The 18,318-nt window shown below is 48.2% G+C and overlaps 1 protein-coding gene across 3 annotated transcripts; it reads right to left on the bottom strand.

The window, feature by feature from the left end:
* Positions 1 to 1,888: 1,888 nt before the first annotated feature.
* PLA2G5 (phospholipase A2 group V) lies at positions 1,889 to 18,318 on the bottom strand. Of its 3 annotated transcripts, XM_036229448.1 has the most exons (5): positions 18,055 to 18,318; positions 7,569 to 7,618; positions 6,276 to 6,420; positions 3,874 to 3,977; positions 1,889 to 3,218 (listed from the first exon to the last, which is right to left on the bottom strand). In XM_036229448.1, the coding sequence occupies exons 2-5, from the start codon at positions 7,606 to 7,608 to the stop codon at positions 3,094 to 3,096; spliced, it is 414 nt and encodes a 137-aa protein (XP_036085341.1). In that variant the 5' UTR covers positions 7,609 to 7,618; positions 18,055 to 18,318; the 3' UTR covers positions 1,889 to 3,093. The 3 variants fall into 3 exon arrangements, with proteins under 3 accessions (XP_036085341.1, XP_015983909.1, XP_036085336.1); XM_036229443.1 differs by lacking the exon at positions 1,889 to 3,218 and having other exon boundaries at positions 3,244 to 3,977; XM_016128423.2 differs by lacking the exons at positions 7,569 to 7,618; positions 18,055 to 18,318 and having other exon boundaries at positions 6,276 to 6,518.

Raw genomic sequence — 18,318 nt, 5'->3', positions numbered from 1 at the left:
TGGGACGGCTGAAGTGTACTGGGATGGTCGACGCAGAAGAATTAACACAATGACCAGGAATCTCCCAGAAAAGGGCGAAGTCAAAGGAATACTAGAGCTGGACAGTACTTAAAGCAGTAGAAGCAGGTTCTAAATAGGAACGATTGTAATAGAAGAAAAGAGACCTCGTATAAAACTGGGCTCAATTCTGAACACAGCAGGGACAAAGTGGGAGTTTATAGCCAAGGCCAGGGTCGGTGGATGGACAAGTACTGAGAGGAATCGTCAGGGATCAGAGGGGATTCTGGCTGGCTGAACGGACTCAACAGGATTCCTGCCGAAGGCAGGCCAGGTGAGCAGACAGCACCTGGGGAGAGAGGAGGATGAAGAATTTGATGAGATATTGAGGGTGACCAGACATCCGGGGTGGTGGTTCTGGCTAAACCTACTTGACAGGATTCTTGGTCTGGAAGACGAGACCTAACCAAAAAAGGTCTCAGAGGAGCCTGACTAAAGTTTAGTCAAGGAAAGAGTCGGTCGGTCTGCTCTCGTGTTCAAGGAAAGAAGCGAACATTCTTTCCCCTGAATGGTAAGAGTTCATTTCTTTTTGGTCACCTTTGTTCATTAAAGATCAGCGAAACCACCTGCTGAGTTGGGTTGTCGAGGATATTTGCTGAATGATGGGAGCAGTCAGTCATTTGATGGGGGATTTCTATAAAAATAAAAGAAAAACAGAGATGAGTGGTTGGACTCCAGTTTCTGAGTCCAGAGGGCGACCAGTCGAGAAGACCTCTAGGTGACGGGCTGCGAGCATCTCGGGTTGATGGATGAGGACGGCAGGGGCAGTCTAACGCGTTTCCTGGTTTGCAGTGTGAGTGTCCTTGGTGACAGCATCGAGTGTTCCAGTGAACTGACGTCTGAGTGGCCCACACAGCGACAGGCAGGAAAGCCGCCCATACGCGACCTTTTGTGATTTTTCTCTGAAGTTTGTATCAAATCATCCAACGTCTGTTTGCTGGGCTTCCGGAAAGGGGCAGTTTGAATTCTTAGTGATGCCAAGTGAGGAAGGTGGGGGAATAATTGGAAACTTTAATTTGGAGAATTATAGCTAGATATCGGCAGTGAGGGTGGCTCCAGGGCACCAGATATGGAGGATCTCAGTGGCGTCCGCTCCACTGAGGATGAAGCCCAGGACTCCAGCCAGACTAAGCACCCAAGAACAGACTCTGGAATCCCAGGAGGCAGTTAGAGAAGAGAAGAAATGGAGCTGGAATCCAGGGGACCCTCCTGAGAACCCTGATGTGGGTGAGCCCCTGAATCGCTTCAGGTCTTGTTTTCTCTCTCCATGGGCTGGAGTTGAAGATAGTGGAAAGTGGCCAGAGACCAGGATTTAGAACCAGCATCTGACTTCTAATCCTACTTCTGCTGTTGATGTGCTGTGTGACTTTGGGAAAGTCTCCTAACTTCTCTGAACTTCAATGTCCTGGTACGTAAATGACCCTTCTAGCTCAAAACCATGTCAGATCATAATATCACAGCACCCCTCATCCACGAATGCCTGTCTGTACCTTCTGAAAACTGGGTCTCTGAGCTGAGGTACGCCAGTAAGCAGGGCCTGCCCACAGCTCCTCCTGCAGAACTTACCAGCAAGATGCCACCCCGCCTGCCACCTGATCCAGAAGGGAAGGGAGAAGCCTGGACTGGGTCTCTTCTCCATCATCCAGAATATCAAAATTGAAGAGAAATGGCATTAGGAGTGAAACGCCCCATTTCCTCTATGTATCTGTTTAAAAATGGATTTGGACAATGGCTTTGATTAAAAATGTTTCATGAGCAAATTGGACATTTGAGCCCCATTCTGTGTTATACCGTCAAATATAGCCACGAGACTTTTCTAAACTATCAGTGCATTCAAGGCAATCTCATAAAACTAAATTTTATTTTGAAAATGTTCAACATTGGAGGTTTTTAAATATAGATCCCATTTATCATGTGGTTATTTTGGGGCTTGTCACAGTAAGGAAGCCAAAGGTCTTTTCTTGGACAGGACTCTCCTTTGTTTTGAAATATGTCCTTTCTTCCTGAACTCTTGGTATTAGAACACCCTTTTTTTTTTTTTTTTATGAACTGCTAGATGAGTTTATAATGTTGTTATCTGGTAAAAATAAATGCCATACCTGAACCCGATTAAAAGAAATGTCCTGTTCTGTAAAACCCCAGAATCCCAGCATTCCTGTGCCAGCATCTAGGTGGCTTTGGGTTTCCAGATTTATATTGCAAGAAACATTACAGTTTCTTTTTTTAAAAGACTGAAAGTTGGAGGGATTCAGAAATGGGTTGGGCCCCTCCAGCTGAAGAAGCCAAGCTTGGGTTTGCATGCAGCCCTCTCTGGCCCAAATTGGCATAATTGTCAATCATCTTCTCCCCAGACCCTCAAGGAAGAGACCCAGTGCTTGGCTCCGGAGGACCCCCAAGGTTTAAGGAAATGAGCCCTCAAAGAAGGCCTGAAACTTATCCCTGAAAACCTTCTATTTCCTAACGTGCACCTTCTATCTGAGAGAACATGGTTAACTTTGGGTTTAGTGCCCCAGGGGCGCAGAAAGGCACAGGCAAATCCCCCATGGCAGAGGAAAATGCCTGCTTGGTTTTTATTAGTCGTGAGAAGGAATTTTATTTTATACGTGTCAGATTTATGGAGTCAATTTTGTTTTTCCTTGAGTAAAACTCTCTAGAGGGTGGTCATGATAATCTCACTGCAGAAACTAAAAAGTAAATGCATCCAGCAAAGTCTTCTTCCTGGAGAAGGCTTCAGTTCTTCAGAGGCGAGGACAGCTGGCCAGGGGTCAGGTGTGAGCTCTGGGCACCAGAAGAACTGACCTCACAATTAGAGGCCAGGGACCCTGACCTTGCCAAGTCCTATGACCAGGGTCACTCTCTTGGGATTCTCTGGAGGGAGAAGTGTGGCCGTGGGGCTCCTCCAAGCCCATTGGACCATCGAGAAAGAACAAGGTCTGAGACCTGGGAGCCCCTCTCGGGAGCCCAGCAGCATCGGCGAGCTCCATGTTGTAAGAGAATGGAGTAAAGTCGTGGTCTGGGAGAGCCCACCAAGGGTGACTAGGTGCAGCAGAAGCTGGGAAAGTGTCGGTAGCGGTTGTTGTAGCTCCTTAGGTTTTTCTTAAGGCAGTAGACCAGCTTCCGGTCACAGTTGCAGAGCCCCATCTGGCAGCGGGACCCGCGCTCTGCAAACAGGATGCCAAATGCAGAATGAGGAAGGGAAGGTACGCTCTAAGGCATGCCTCCATCAGACTCGCCGCTAGGCTGAGCACTGTCCCAACCTGCTTCCTGCTCTCAGTCTGATGAGGGAGGCACAACATCTACACTGTCTACACCTACACCGGCGGAATGCATAATCTGATGGAAGAGGCTGCCCAGGGAGACACAGCTCCTCCCCGCAGGGAGTTCCCAGTCTGATGGAGAACAGACAGGCCCTGCTCTGGGGGAACTCCACTTCCAGGAGAGGAGACACCATACCCACACTCAGCTTTCGACCCAGGTGGATGCAAACTTGAATCCCAACGCTAGCTATGTAATGGGCAAGCCTTTGAGTTTCAGTTTTCTCATCTGTAAAATGAGAAGACTAAACCTACTCACTGGGTATTTTCAGGGAGCAAGTAAAAGGAAGTATGCAAAGCATTTGGTGCCTAGTGAATACTCCGTCTAAGATGTAGCAGCCGCTCCCCAGGAGTTGGATACAGTTGCGATATTCCTGCCCCTCCTGCCCCCAGCTCTTCCTCCCTGAAGATACAGGCTGGCGGACCTCTAAGGGCAGCTGAACTGAGCCAGCAGAGAGACCCAGGTTCTTCCAGTGACCTGCATGGGAAGCCCCAGCCTTACCACAGGTGACCAGGCCCCGTGTGACTCTGTGTTTGTATATAGTCCAGTATTTGCAGCCATTATCCTCCATCCGCCCATAGCAGCGGTCATGTTCCCAGCAGCACCTGTCAATGCAAGACACTTAGATACTGAGGGGAAGGGACATGTCGCTTAAGCAGAGGCCACACCATAGGTGTGGTCTGGTAGAGAAAGAATCTAATAATATGGCTGAATACTTACTTCCCTGCTCTCTCACTAGGGCTGTCTGCCACTGACTAGCAGTTCACTGACCTTTTTCCTCCTGGGCCCACGATGAAACTACATTTCCCAGCCTCCCTTGTAGGTATGCATGGACGCATGACTAAGTTCCAGCCGGCAGGGCATGGGCAAAGTGATGTACAACCCTTCCATACCTACCCACAAAAACCTTATACATTATCCTCCACTTTCTCCATTTCTCATCTGGATGAAGATGATCCAGCTGAGGACTCTGAGGCCCTAGGAATGGCAGAGCCACAAGATGCAAGGAACCTGGGCCCCAGAGTCAACATATTTGATTGAACTGTTAAATGAGCAAAAACTAAACTTCCAGTGTGTTAATGTGGCAGATGACATTTCAAATCTTTTTTTTGATTTACAGAAAAATGTAGAAGAGTGTACATCATGTTCTCATTCACATCCAGTTTCCCTTATTATTAACTTCTTATATCATTAATAGGATACATTAACAGGAGAGCATACCTTCCCTTCCTCATTCTATAACTCACAAACCAATACTGATATAGTAACTAAAAGTTTTAAAAATAAGAAGTAATATGTCATTATCGATTCATTAACTGTAAAAAGTTTATAGCTTATTCAGATTTCCTTAGTTTTTACCTAACACGCTCTTTCTACTCCAGCATTCTGTCCAGGACACTACGTTATATTCAATTGTCATATTTCTTTAGGCTCTTCTTTTCTGTGGCACTTCCCTTGTGTTTGATGACGTTGACAGTTTTAAGAGGTATTGGTAAGTATTTTGTAGGATGGCTTACTATTGGGATTCTCTTGTTTTTCTTCTCATAACAAGACTGGGGTTATACATTTACTTTTTTTGGTCAAATTGTTGCAGCTTTGGTCATTGGGCCCATCCTCTTTAATATATCCCTATCAGTGTGGGGTCTGTTTTATTATTTATTTATTTATTTAGGTTCTCGTTGAGCGCTTTCTTACTTTTTGGCATTACAGGGACCTCCAGGCTCCTCTTGCATATTTCCCGCCCTAGTGCTAGCATCGGGCACTTCCCCCAAGAAGTCTTGCTTCCTTTTATTAGAGAATGGTATGAGAAACCAGATTCGCACACTAGGTGTTGCTTATTGTTAGAGGCGTGGTTTCTTTTAAGTCCTCTCGGCTGACAAAGCGAAACGTGTGTCCGTATGAAGCCCTGTGTATACACATGCGCATACGTATTTCTCTATGTAACCATCCGTATCTCTGTTAAGCTGAACGGGAGTTCATACTGAAGTCTCCAACTCTAATCCAAGACCGGCAAGGAAAGGCTGCGAGGATAGATCATTCTTGCGTCCTTTCCCTGCCAGTCGGTACACTTCCGCTCCAGCAGTGAGAAACTCGGCTCCGACCATCTGCCATCCGTTCGCTTGCTTGATTGATCGCCTTGTCCCATCACACACGTCTAGCAGTATCAGAATTGTTAACTCAGCAGTTCGTATTTTCCAAAGAAAGATCTCTTCCATCTCACATATTCTGGAGCTTTGTTATTTTCCAATCAAGATAAGGAAAATATCTTCCTTTTAAAGCTTTTGCGATTGCCTTACCAAAAGCATGCTGGCAGGACCACCGTGAAATTTCTGAGGCTACATCATAAAAATGCCTTGCAGTCTTGGGACACTCGCTCTTGGAACCCAAGTCACCGTGCTGTGAGGAAGTGCAAGCAAACGTGGAGAGGCCTGAGTGAGAGGGATGAGGTCCCCAGCCTCATCTGAGCTCCCAGCCAGCAGACGGTGACAACTCGCCAGCTATTGGAGTGAGCCATCTGGATATTAGATCATCCAGCCTCAGTCAAAACACCCAAGCCAGGTGGAGTAGAAATAAGGCAAACCACCAAGCCCTGCTCAAATGGCAGATTCTTAGCAAAACAAATGGTCATCATTACTTTAAACCACTACATTTTGGGATGATGTGTCATGTAGCAATAGACCATCTGATATATTAAGCTACTGAGATTTGAGGGGTAACTGGGTGTATCTTGGGCAAGTCGGTTAAACTCTGAGACTCAGTTTTCTTATCTGGAAAATGGTGCTTCCATTTTCTCTTTTTCTCATTTTCTCATTTACTCATCTTCCAGAATTGACATGGAGTTAAACGAGATAATGTGGGTGCAGAGCCTGGAGCACAAAGGGCCATCATGATAACCGACTCACCAATCTGTAGCGTCTTTGGGGGTCCCGTGACCTCCCCAACCACAGTAACAGCCATAGAAGGCGTAGTTTATCAGGGCATTCTTTCCTGTCACCTCTTCGATCATCCACATCAGGTTTAGTAAGCTCCCTGGCACAGTATGCACACCTGAAAGACAGCCCACAGCCCCAGGTGAAACCAAGGCGTGCCTTCTACAGGCCCAATTTCTCAGCATGCTTCTGCCCTTTCTCCCACCCTAGGGCTTGGAGGAACCCTAGGGTCCCTTTTTTATCCTCCTCATTAGTGAGAAAGGGACAAGGAAGGTGAGGGCAAGCAATACAGAGAAGCAGTTAAGAGTTTGGACTTGGAGAATGAGCAAGCCTGGGTTCAAATCCTGACTCTGCCGCTAATTCATTGTATGATGTTGAATAGGTCACTTATCTCTCAGAGCTTTGGTTTCCTCACCTGGAAATGGGGGCCTAAAATGAATAACTACCTCTTGGAGTTGTCGCGAGGGTTAGGATAAAGAATGTAAATGTCGAGCACAGTGGCAGACACAGAGTAACTGACCAAGAAACATTCGGTATAATTAGCACGGCATCTCTAGGAAACAGACAGACAGACTCCTTCTGTCTCTCCTGACGACGCATCCCCTCTTCCCTTAGAGATCATCGAAGTCAGCTCCCTCATCTTACAGATGGGGAAACTGAGGCTTGGAAAAAGTGCCTCGTCCAGGGGCTCACAGTGAGACAGCGGCTCTCTCCCTGCCTCCAGCTCCTCCTGGAATCTCCAGGGATCTGAGAGAGACATGAAGAGCAGGACAGCCTTTCAGGAGCCTAAACCTGAGCTCCCCCATCCCCTATGCTGTGCAGTTACCTCCAGCTGGAAGGCGGCAGCAGGTAGGGTGTGTAGAAAACCAGGACAGGCTGGATGGGAGCATGACCAGGAGTCATGGAATGAAACGTTTATCTAAGGGGATTGTTTTTTTAATTCCGTTTTTGTTTTGACTTTATTTTATTTTGTTTTACGTCAACCAAAAAATCTACCTCCTGCATACAAGCGGTATGTTCTCCACATAACAAAGTTTATACATCACCTCCAAGAATCCCGCCACAGCCCTGCCAGTTAGCGAAATATTATCCTAGGTCGCAAATGAGGGCGCAGAGCCTGGGAGACACAAAAGCTCTTGCTGATGTCAACACAGTAAGTGCAGAGCCGAGATTCAAAATTAACTCCTTTTCACTACCCTTTGGCTCCCAGGGGGTGGAAGTTCATGGAAGTTCATGGAAGTTCATGGTCATGGGGCCAGCACTTACCGCAAGCCAGGAACCACGCCAGTATCAGGAGGCCTTTCATCTCTGGGATTCTGGAAAAGAAAACACATCGCATGACATCCCTATCAGGAGATGCCCCCTTGGCCCATTCAGACCCCACCCCTGGCTTCTCACCAGTCCCTACCCTGTCATGTTGGGCAGTAATCGGGCAACCCCGGCCAAACAAGGAGTTTATCCAAAGGGTCCCTGGGGGCAGAGAGGTATTGTTCCCAGTAGAGACGAGAGAGAACTATCCCACCACAAGGGCACCTGACCACAAATGCCTCTGACACAATGGCTAAAAGAAACCGGAGAAATAGACGGATTTTTTAAATGGCACAACTGAGGGGCAGAAGTCGATACAACCTGGACATGTCAGGGAGAACAGAATCCTGGACAAGGGGAGAGCCTGGTGCGGGTCGGGAGGGCAGAAGGGAAACCGAAGGTTTCAAGTCCCAGGTTTCTTTTATCTTATGGTGCCGAGGGCCTGCTCAAAGCTGTCTTCTCTGCTGGTGTTCTAAGGGAAGAAGCCAGTGGATTCGCCCCTCTCCCCCAGCAGTGAGGAGAGTGCCCGGCCGGGAGGAGGTGCTCAGGGATGAACCATGAGCACACCCTATGTGCTGTGGCTTTCAGGGCCTCATTATGGCTTTCGTGGGTCCCAAGCCCTTTGCCTTCAAAGGCTCCTTCCTCCAAAAAACAAAAAACAAAAACACAGCCAGAAGGCAGAGGAGACTCCCTGTGTCTTAGGCCAGTGCCTGAGTTTAAGACGGCCTCTTAGAGGCTCCATTACCAGTATCCCTTTCTCTCTGGATCCCAAAGTCCTTGTTCATACACAGTGGCTCAACTGGCCTCTGGTCTGCCAGAATGTCCCCTTCGGTGCCCTGCCATCTCCGATCTCTAAGTTCAGTGGTCACTTCTGACAGTGTTCTGCCCTAAGCCCCTGACCCCTCCCCAAAGCCTGGCTCCAAACACACAAACTGACTCCCCAGGGCTCCTGGAACCTGGGATAGCTTCTCCGTGCCATCTCAGCTCCTCTGAGTTCCAAGGACTTTCCCGAGGGTTCTGTCCACCCACAGTCTCTACTCTGAGGGCGCTAAATAGTCAAGGGAAAGGGCCCTAGACCCTCCCCGTCCACACCAATATTTCTCAGCTGCTTCCTGGAGCGGCGACAGGAGGAAGACACCAACTACCACAGACTGGGCTCCTGCAACGTGCCAGGCACTGTCCGCCGCCTCTATAAACCCTCCAACGATCCTGGCAGGTAAGTATTGTTAAACCCGCTGGCACGGTGTCTCTCCCTTCGACAGTCATTTGTTGACTGAGAGAATAGCAGGTGTTGATTTTACAGAGGAAGAAATCGAGGCTCAGGAAGGGGAAGTGAGTTGCCCAAGGATTTGGCCCAGGCGGTGACTCTACTCCTTTGATTGAATGGACTCTGAGCAGCCCCTGCGTATTAATCATGTCGTTTCTTTTCTATGATGCTTGAACATCTTGGGGTCCTTGCTGAACTAGGAAGAGACAGCCCCTCCCAGGACTAGCTAATTCTTAGATACGGCAAAAGACTCCCTTGGGAGTATGCCTTTCATATATAGACCAGTCAATCCTAAACTACTTCACTTAACCACCTTTTTAATCTAACTCTCCAATATTTCCTCTGCCCTAAATCACCCCGGGGCCAGGACCAAACAGCTAGGGGCCACCCCTATAGCCCGGAGTCGCCTGAAATTATTGATACTAACCAATTCCAAACTGTTGACCCCGCCCTGCCTTGCCTTTCCTGGTGGGAAAACACAATAAAGGCTCTGGGCTACGCTTTCGCTCATTTCTTCTGCGTCCCGAGCATCGCTGGTGCATCCCGTGCATCCCTGCACGGTACGGTGTGGCCCCTCCTCTCGGAAACTGTGAGAAACAAACTCTCTTTTAAATAGCATGTTTCCTGATCTGTCGGCCTCATCATACCTGAATAAGACCAAACTTCCTGTGCAGTTTAGAACACCTTGGGACATGGGTCGTGGGTTTGGGGGAGTGGCAGGAGGTCCCATACGAAGGAGTCGAAAGAGAACAAAAGGAGTTTCACAGAGGAGGTGGCAGAGGCGTTGAAACAGCTGCCCTAGGAGCAAAGAAAAGGGACCATCCATGGAACCCGAAGCAGATCCCCAGAAGAAGGATGTGGGATTGGCTATTTTTATCAAGCAGCCACACAGGAAAATGAAAGTAGCTACGAGATAATTTTGGAGTGGAACAGTGGCCGCAGTAATGAGCGGTAGAGAGAGTGGAGACAGCCCGACAGAGGCATGAAAATATGGGGGCCGGGGAGTGGCTGAGTCACTGGACGGACAGATCCTCCAAGCTCACATGCACAGGAGCCCCCTGGGCTCCCAGGACATCCCCTACCCACCTTTCCAGTTATGTCTCCTGGCTCGAGACAGCTAACAGCACCCACTGTCCAGAAGGCAGGTTTCCTCACCAGCGGGACCTTCTCTGTATTGTTGTCTCAGACCCGGAGAAGGGGCAGGGGCTGGGCCTGCCTGGTTTTAAGGGCCTCCCTGCCCGCCTCCCACATCTCTGCCTGCCAGCTACTCATGTAGAAAGCCCTACCTTTTCAGCTCTCAATTTTATCATTTGTAAATCAGGACCATAATAGAATCTGCTTCATTTCATAACTTTGATAATTTAGCGAGATAAGGTAGGCAGAGGAACTCAGCACAGTTTGCTCAGTGACTCATAAGGATCATGCATATTATTGCTGTTATGTCCACATAGTAGGTGCTCAATTAGGTTTGCTGAGTGAATGCATGACCCTTCCAGCTCTAGCTTCATACTCATCTCACTGCTTCAGCCCATGCTTCAAATGTAATTTGAATGATTATCAAATTTAAATATCGGGCAGGTATTTGAATTTTAATTATCACATTATAATTAATATTGTATTAATTATATATTTAAGTAAACACTATAATTAACATTCGCATACCTGCCTGACCGTCTAGCTCAGTGTCCTACCCCAGAGCTAAGCTCACTGTCTTCCCTACGACCAGCCGCTCCCAGCTCCCTGATCTTCGGTGACGGATCCAGTCACTCACACATCATCAATTCGAACACCCCAACCGCTCCCGCCCCTAATAAAAATGGAAGATTCCTGAGGGAAGGATTCTTCTCCGATTCATTTCTGACCCCAGCATCTAGAACAACCCATGGTAGGTCTTCAAGAAATATCTGTGGAATGGACAAAACGTCCCATAAGCATGTCGTTCTCTGATCCTTGCTGTGTCCACCGTGGGTAGGCTCATTCCAGGGCCGATGCCCCATCGCGGGCAGCCATAGACACCTGGACGCTCTCTAGCCCAGAGACCCGAGCTGCTGAAACACTCCAGACGCCGTCAAATGGTTTGATGCTTCCCCTGTCCCACCCCCTCCAAGAAGCTGGAACATAGAACAGGAATGCCTGGGCTCATTGGCGGAAAGTCTACATTGAGTTCTCCTCCTCCAGGAAGTTTTCCCTGATTCCTCATTCCACAAGAAGCTTGCCTGTCTCTGGAATGTTACAGAACTTATCACATGTACTGTCTACTCTGGCACTTTCTGTGGCCACATGGCTGGTAAAAAATGGACCCAGAATCTTAAGCCGGATCTATCTGTCTCCCAACTTCACTACAGAAATGTGTTCAGACCCAAGGCAAAACAACTGGGATTTTCACAAGACATCTGAGAGAAGTGTCACGTGATTTCTTTAGATACAAAATGAAGAAGTGAAAGCTGAGTTACGGTCATTTACCATAATTCCCAATAATTAATTGCTTGATGAGCAGAACTGGATCTTTGGTATAAACTCTTGGGCCAGGGCTACATGCAGCCCAAGGAAATGCTTTGCTTGCCCTGCACATGTGTCTTAAAAAAAAAAAAATGGAATCAGTTGCTAATGTATAAACATTAGGAGATCTCAGGCGGAAATCCAAATTTCTGCTTCTTTTTAAAAGATGTGGCAATCCTGGCTCTGCATTTCTACACAGTAGCAACTGGCCAGAGCTGAGAAGTAGCTGCACCCACAGACTGGATATGTGTTTAGCTTCGTCCTAGTCTTCACCATTCTTTCTAGTCTTATGCCCAACCAGCCTCACTGTTGCTCTCTGCCTGAAGGGCTCTCTAGCAGCCTGCCATAGAACTTAATCTTGAGTCCTATCCTCTCCGCATATTCATCAGTCATGGGACAGTGAGTGCCTGAGAGCAGAAATCATCTCGTATGCAAACCCATGTTTCAAGGGCTGAGCTCGGAGTCTAGTACAGAGTAGTTGCTCAGTAAATACTGTGTAAGCATGTTAGGAGCACCCGTCCCAGGGAGGAGGTCACTGAGGGCTTTCTGGAAAAGGAGGCACCTGTACTGAATCTTTAAGTGGGCTGGAGAAATTGGAGCCCTTGTGCCCTGTCGATGGGAATGTAAATGGTCGAGTCGCTGTGGACAACAGTATGGTGGATCCTTAAACAATTAAAAGTAAAATTATCATATGACTCAGCAAGTCTGCCTCTGGGTATGCGCCCAAGAAATAGGAAGAAGAGTCTCAAAGAGGTATTTATACACCTATGTTGATAGTGGTGTTGTTCACAATAGCTAAAACTTAGAAGCAACCCAAGTGTTCATCGATGGGTAAATGGATAAGCAAAATGTGGCATATCCATACAATGGAATATTATTCATCCTTAAAAAGGAAGGAAATTCTGCAATATACTACAACATGGATGAAACTTGAGGACATATATGCTAAGTAAAATAAGCCAGTCACAAAGACAAACACTATATAACTCATAAAACTCCACTTATATGAGATGCTTGGAGTAGTCAAAATTATAGAGACAGAGAAGAGAATGGTGGTCAACCAGGGCTGGGGAGAGAGGAGGATAGAGAGTTACTGTTTAAAGGGTACAGAGTTTTACAGGAAGAAAAGAGTTCTGGAGAGTGTTTACTACACCCATGTGAATGTGCTCCAGACTAGTGAACTGCACATGGCTCATTCAGGGAAGTACAAATTGAAGAGGTAGCTGGGGGTGTTCGGTAGTGGCACTCTAGTAAATATTTAATAATTGGCTCTCTGGGTGGAGAAGCCCTGGTTTTTAACACACGCCAGTTTCTGTAGGGTTAATACTCGCACCATGGGCAGGTTCGTGCCACTAACATAGTGTGACTGAGTGCAGAGTTGGGAGGAGATGTGCTAGGCATCCCACCGACTGAGCCCAGGTTCTGGAACCACTCGCTTGTTAGCTGTGTGACCTTCGGCAAGTTTCTTAACTGCTCTGTGCCCTGGTTTACCAACCTGAATAATGGAGTTAATCAGTTTACCCACCTCATCCCTATGCTCTGAGTCAACACATGGCAGGCGTTTAGACTTGTGCTGGCACGTAGTAAGGGCTCAATAAATGTTTGCTACTTTGTACTAGGACGGCAGAACATGCTCTCACTTGATTTCTCAGAAAAGTGAACTCCCTCTACATGTTTAGTAGAAATTAGCAATGGTGGGAGGAGCTAGCCAAAGAGATGCAGCTGTGTAGGTCACGAAGAACCTTGGGTGTCAGGCTAAGGACCTTAGACTTTTCTCCTGATGGTGTGAGTTTAATAAGAAGAGACCGGAGAGGTCTCATCCCAAAGTCCCCACAACTGAAATGCACAAGCACATGGCAGAGTGACTCAGCTTGGCAATCAAACGTGAGTTCCCCAAGCCAGGAAACAGTCACATCGCAAAAGCAGTGCCCATCTTGCTGGTGATCACACAAGTGAAGTGCTCAAAACAAGAGTTCCTAGAACACCTTATCTGGAGATGTGCCCCGGGGGCCTGAGCCCCCACACTAAGATGGTTTCTGGAAATCAGAGCAAGGGGGCGAGTGTGTGCGTCACAGGATGCCTATCAGATGGAAGGAATGGGGTCTGACTGGTGTTCGGAAGGGGTCTCAGGACACCCAGCCTCTGTCCGCAAATTTCTGAAGAGCTGTCAGGGTAAAAGACATCACAGCCGTCCCATGTGGCCCCAAAGCTAGCACCAGGAGCTGACACTCTCTGCAGTCAGATTTTGGCTCAAGCCTAGAAACTGTTTGCCAGCTACCAAGTGTCTTGGGTAAAGAGTAAGCTGTCTTGGGGGCGGTGAGTTTCCTGTCCCCGGAGGCACTTTTTATGCACTACTTTTTGGAACAGAAATGTAATGTGGGAGGTAGGGACCGAGGCGGTGGGACATCATCCCACTCGACTTCTCAGGACAGGAAAAGGACTGGGAGCATGAGAGACATGTCAAAACACATGACGTCAGCTATGGCAGTTATGTACGAAGCGCAGGCTTTAGCCTGTAAGAGTGCTTTAAAAAGTACATTTTGCCAAGAATACAAAAAAAACAAAAAAATCAGGAGCCCTTTGGTTGCTCGGGGGCATGGAGAGAGCTAGCGCATTCTGCGCTCCCGGCCTCTGGCTCGCAGCCCGCCAGCATTGATTCACATGGAGTCAAGTTCAGGCATGTTGCGAAGAGCGACATTAATTGAGTGGAATATGGACTGGATGAGCCCCAGGGTGCCCCCGGCTCTGACATTCGGTGACGGCGTGTGCTGTCATGTTAATCTGTGCCTGAACATTCTACACTTTTCCACTGAGGGCTATTGGCATTTGCTGCCACTCCTGCCCAGAATACTAATATTTAGCATTAGTATTAGCTCCAGGTCTCATCTTATATGCCACCTCTTCCAGGAAGCCTCCCCTGATTCTCCACCCAGGGTAGCTCCTCCTTTTTTAGTTAATCTCATATCGCTCTGTTTTTTTCCCTTCATAGTACTTACCATCATCTTTAACTCTCTTTGATTTATTTCTTTACTTGTTTATGACTACGTCTCCTTGCACTAGAGGACAAGAAACTTGTCAGTCTTGCCCTTCGTATTACCAGCAGCTAGCACAGAACCTGATAACGTATTTAGTGGTCAATACTTGTTTTTGGAATAAAAGAACGATTAGATGAATGAACCAAGCAGTCGAGAGGGAGCAGCACCCCCAGAGCCTGTCGACAGCTTGCTCTAAGGACATACACAGCTAGTCCTATCTTGGCCTCCATCTGTTTGTGACAGATGTGACGGCTATTGTTCAATAGCAGGCTCGAGTCCAACTTTTGCCAAAACTTTTACGAAAAAGTGCAGATTCAAACACTTACCTGATAGTCAGTGCCTGTTTCATATCTTTGAAAAACTAATTAAAGTGTTCACTCTCTAGAAACATACGCTGACCTAGCCTCTCTGTCTCTGCTTCTGTCGTTCCCACCACCTGGAATGTTCTTCGCTCTCTTTTTTTATCCAGCAAAATCCTACTTGTTTTTCCTGTGCTGTGATGTCACTTTTTTTTTTTTTTTTTGAGGGAGAAACCCTAGAACAGGCAACCAGCTATTGTTTTAACTGGCCAGATCCAAGATGGTGCCCAAGGTTCCAGGCTCATGATCCCGACACAATTCCAGGCCATCCCACTTGTCTCCAGTTCCGACCCAACCCAGCAAACACTTCCCAAGTGATTTCCGTGGGCAGAGCTCCGGTGAGGCACCAAAATGACAAATGCAAAGCTAAATCCATCAGCCGCTGCACTCAAGAGTTTATAACCCAGCGACCGTCTGTTAGGATTGGGGGGTGTGAAAATAAATGGAGTCGGATGAGGCTGAAGGGGTAACACCTCGGGCAGGTACCACTCGGTGCAGCGTATGTAACCGGCAGGAGGAAGAAAGATAAGAATCGTTTTGACAAGAGAGGACGTTAATCCCATGGGAATTTCATCTTCTGATCTAAGAAAACAGGAGGAAGACCCCTCCCTGCCTCAGCAACAACATTCTTGTTCTTCCCCAACGAACTTTCTTTCTAAACAACCCTCCCCAGTTTCCTCCTAAAACCTAATGAAAACAAGGCCCTCTTCTTTGTTCTCCAGACTCGCCTACGGTTTTGCCGTAGCTTGCTCGTTCCGAATTGCAATTCTCTGCTCTCCCCGAATAAACACACCTTGCTGGTAAAATACGTGGCTAGTCTATGTTTGAGTTCGATGGGGGAAATGAGAACGGGCCTTGAGGAAGTCTGTGACACCGAGAATAACATTTGAGCTCCTTCCCTAGGCCTAAGAAGGAGGTGCCGCCTTTCTCGAGATGCCTTCTCCGATATCTGCCAGGCAGAATTCATGGCTTCCTCCTCTGCTTCTGGGTCAATCTTCCTAACCCCTAGGACAGCACATGCCACATGCTGCCTACAAGCCTCGTGGCCCCTCATGATCCAGCCCCACTGCCACCCGCTCCAGCCTTGCTTCATATGCCACCCCACTCCCCAGGGCATTCCTGGAAAAAGCCTGATGCAAACCTTTTCAGTTTCCCACACACACCAACGTCTGTATCTATCTACGTGTCTGTCTGTCTGTCTGTCTCTCTCTCTCTGTTCTTCCCCTCCCTCTTTTTCCCTCCTTCCCTTTCTCACCCCCTCTTTTATCTCAAACCCTGCCACCCCTCAGTCCCTTTTCACCGGTAATTCCCTTTTTTCTCTTATCCACTCCTACTCACATTTCTCAACACATTCATCATTTGACAACTATTTAGTGAGCACCTACTATGTGTTGGGCTCTGTTCTGGGGGAGCAGCAATGAACAAAACAGATGAGAACTCCATCCTCCTGGTCCCCATGGACCCTGTGCTCTGGCGGAAAGAGACAGAAATAGACAAGTAAGTAAACGAAATGCACAGTTTGGCAGGTGGTAATAAATGCTGTGGAGAAAAATAAAGTGGGGCAGAGTGATGGGAGTGTGTGTGTGTGTGTGTGCGTGCGTGCATGCATGTGCATGTGTGTGCATGCATGTGTGTGTGCATGGGTGTGCATGCATGTGCGTGCATGTGTGTGCATGCATGTGTGCGCATGCATGTGTGCACATGCATGTGTGTGCATGCATGTGTGTGCATGCATGTGTGCATGCATGTGTGTGCATGTGTGTACATGCATGTGTGCGCGCGTGTGTGTCTGTATTCATGTGTGTGCATGCGTGTGCGTGTGTGTGCGTGTGTGTATGCATGTGGGTACATGCATGTGTGTGCATGTGTGTATGTACGCATGCGTGTGTGCATGTGTGTGTGCGCATGTGCGTGTGTGTGTGTGTTGGGGGGTGATGGTGGGAGCAGTCAGTTTAAATAGAGTGACTAGAAAAGATCTCACTATGGAGGTGACATCTGAGCAAAGCTATGAAGGAATATCCTGAGGAAGAATGTTCCAGGCAGACGAAAGAGGGAAGAACAAGTGGAATGGCCTGGAGCAGCAGCACACCTGCGAGTCAGGGAAACTAGGAAGTCAGGTCTGCCTTTGCCAAAAGCCCTCTGACCCCATTGGCCTGCCCCAAACCGGATGCATTCCGCTTCTCTATGATCTCCCTTATCGTAACATCGACCATACTACACTGCAGTGTCTCCCCTGCCAGACCGTGAGCAACTTGGGAACAGGAGCTGTGTCTTTTATTTTGACTTTTCCAGTGCCCAGTGTAGGGCTTAATATATATTTATTGACTGCCTAACAGAATCAATAAATGAACAAACCAGGCTATGAATCCTTGAGAATGTCTCCTTCACCTCTACCCCTGGCAGCACCTGGTACACTGTAGGGCACAGACTGGGTCTTGGAAAAAACAATGTTTGTCGAATGGCTAATAGATACAGTTTGTGCTGATTGAGCACAGACATCATGCTTTATGTTGCTTATCCTTTGAGGACTCCTATGAGCTAGTAGGTACCGCTACCATATGCTGTTTGCAGATTAGGACACCGAGGCTCAGAGAAGAAAGGGCCCGTCCACGTCATGCAGCCAGCAAGTGCCAAAGCTCTGAGTCTAACCTGATCAGTCTGACTCCCAAGGCCATATTTGCTACGCCCAAAGCCTCTCTGCCTTCCAGAGTTGGGGGACTGGGAGTGGAGAGAGAGGAGGGCTAGAGGGGGATGGAGGACGCGGGGAGGAAGGTCTCCCCGTAAGGACTGGGGATGGCGTCTCCCCATCCGCGTGTTTCTTTCCATGCAGACCAAGGTGTCAGGCGCACTGTGGGTACTCGGAAAAGGTCAGGGAATGTTAAATAGACATCGACTATTCCTGTTTCCAAAGATGGATGTTTTTGTGTGGTTCGAGTTTAAAAGCAATTTCAGCAAGGCCTCGGATTAACATAAATGCAAGTTCTGACTCTAATCCTAGTCATAACCCTGCCCAGCTTTGCCACTAATTTTATAGGTGATCTTCTGGGTAACCTCCATCTTCCCATCAGGTGTGGCCTTGCCTCCTTAAGAACAACACGGCCCACAAGGTTTGCCACCTTATGGGTGAAGGACCCCAGCAGCCCGAGATAGCTCCTTTATCGGGGTCCACGCCTTGCCTGCCCCTCCCAGGGACCCCTCTGTGCTCTCGGACCCCACCTTCTCCAGTCTCTCCTGCTCCAGCTGGTTTGTCCCCAGTTTATGCAGCCCCCATGCCTGTCACTGACCTCTTTGGCTTGGCCTCAGCTCCTGCTCCTGCTCCTGCGGCCTGCTCCCGTGAGCAGCCTTGTCAGGCAGAGCCTGCAGCCCCTGGCTCTGCGGGCTCCCCGCCTCCAGCCCCAACACTGAGATCCAGGGGCTGCAGATCCCAACAGACTCTTGGGCTCCAGAATCTTAAGGCCTTGAATGGGAGAGAGCGGCGAAGACAGGCCCGGAGGTGGTGAGAAGAAACCGCCGCCCGCACCCAGACGGGCATTCCTCTGCTCAGGCCC

The sequence above is a fragment of the Rousettus aegyptiacus genome, unplaced genomic scaffold, assembly GCF_014176215.1.
Source record: "Rousettus aegyptiacus isolate mRouAeg1 unplaced genomic scaffold, mRouAeg1.p scaffold_m13_p_1, whole genome shotgun sequence".
Taxonomy (NCBI): Eukaryota; Metazoa; Chordata; class Mammalia; order Chiroptera; family Pteropodidae; genus Rousettus; species Rousettus aegyptiacus.
This window is presented reverse-complemented; position numbering and strand designations above follow the sequence as displayed.

Coding starts and splice junctions, on each gene's coding strand:
- PLA2G5 (XM_036229443.1), bottom strand. CDS start 7,608: ATGAAAGGCCTCCTGATACTGGCGTGGTTCCTGGCTTGCG. Junction 6,421..7,568: donor GGCGTGGTTCCTGGCTTGCG/GTAAGTGCTGGC, acceptor GCTGTCTTTCAG/GTGTGCATACTGTGCCAGGG. Junction 3,978..6,275: donor CCCAAAGACGCTACAGATTG/GTGAGTCGGTTA, acceptor TTGCATTGACAG/GTGCTGCTGGGAACATGACC.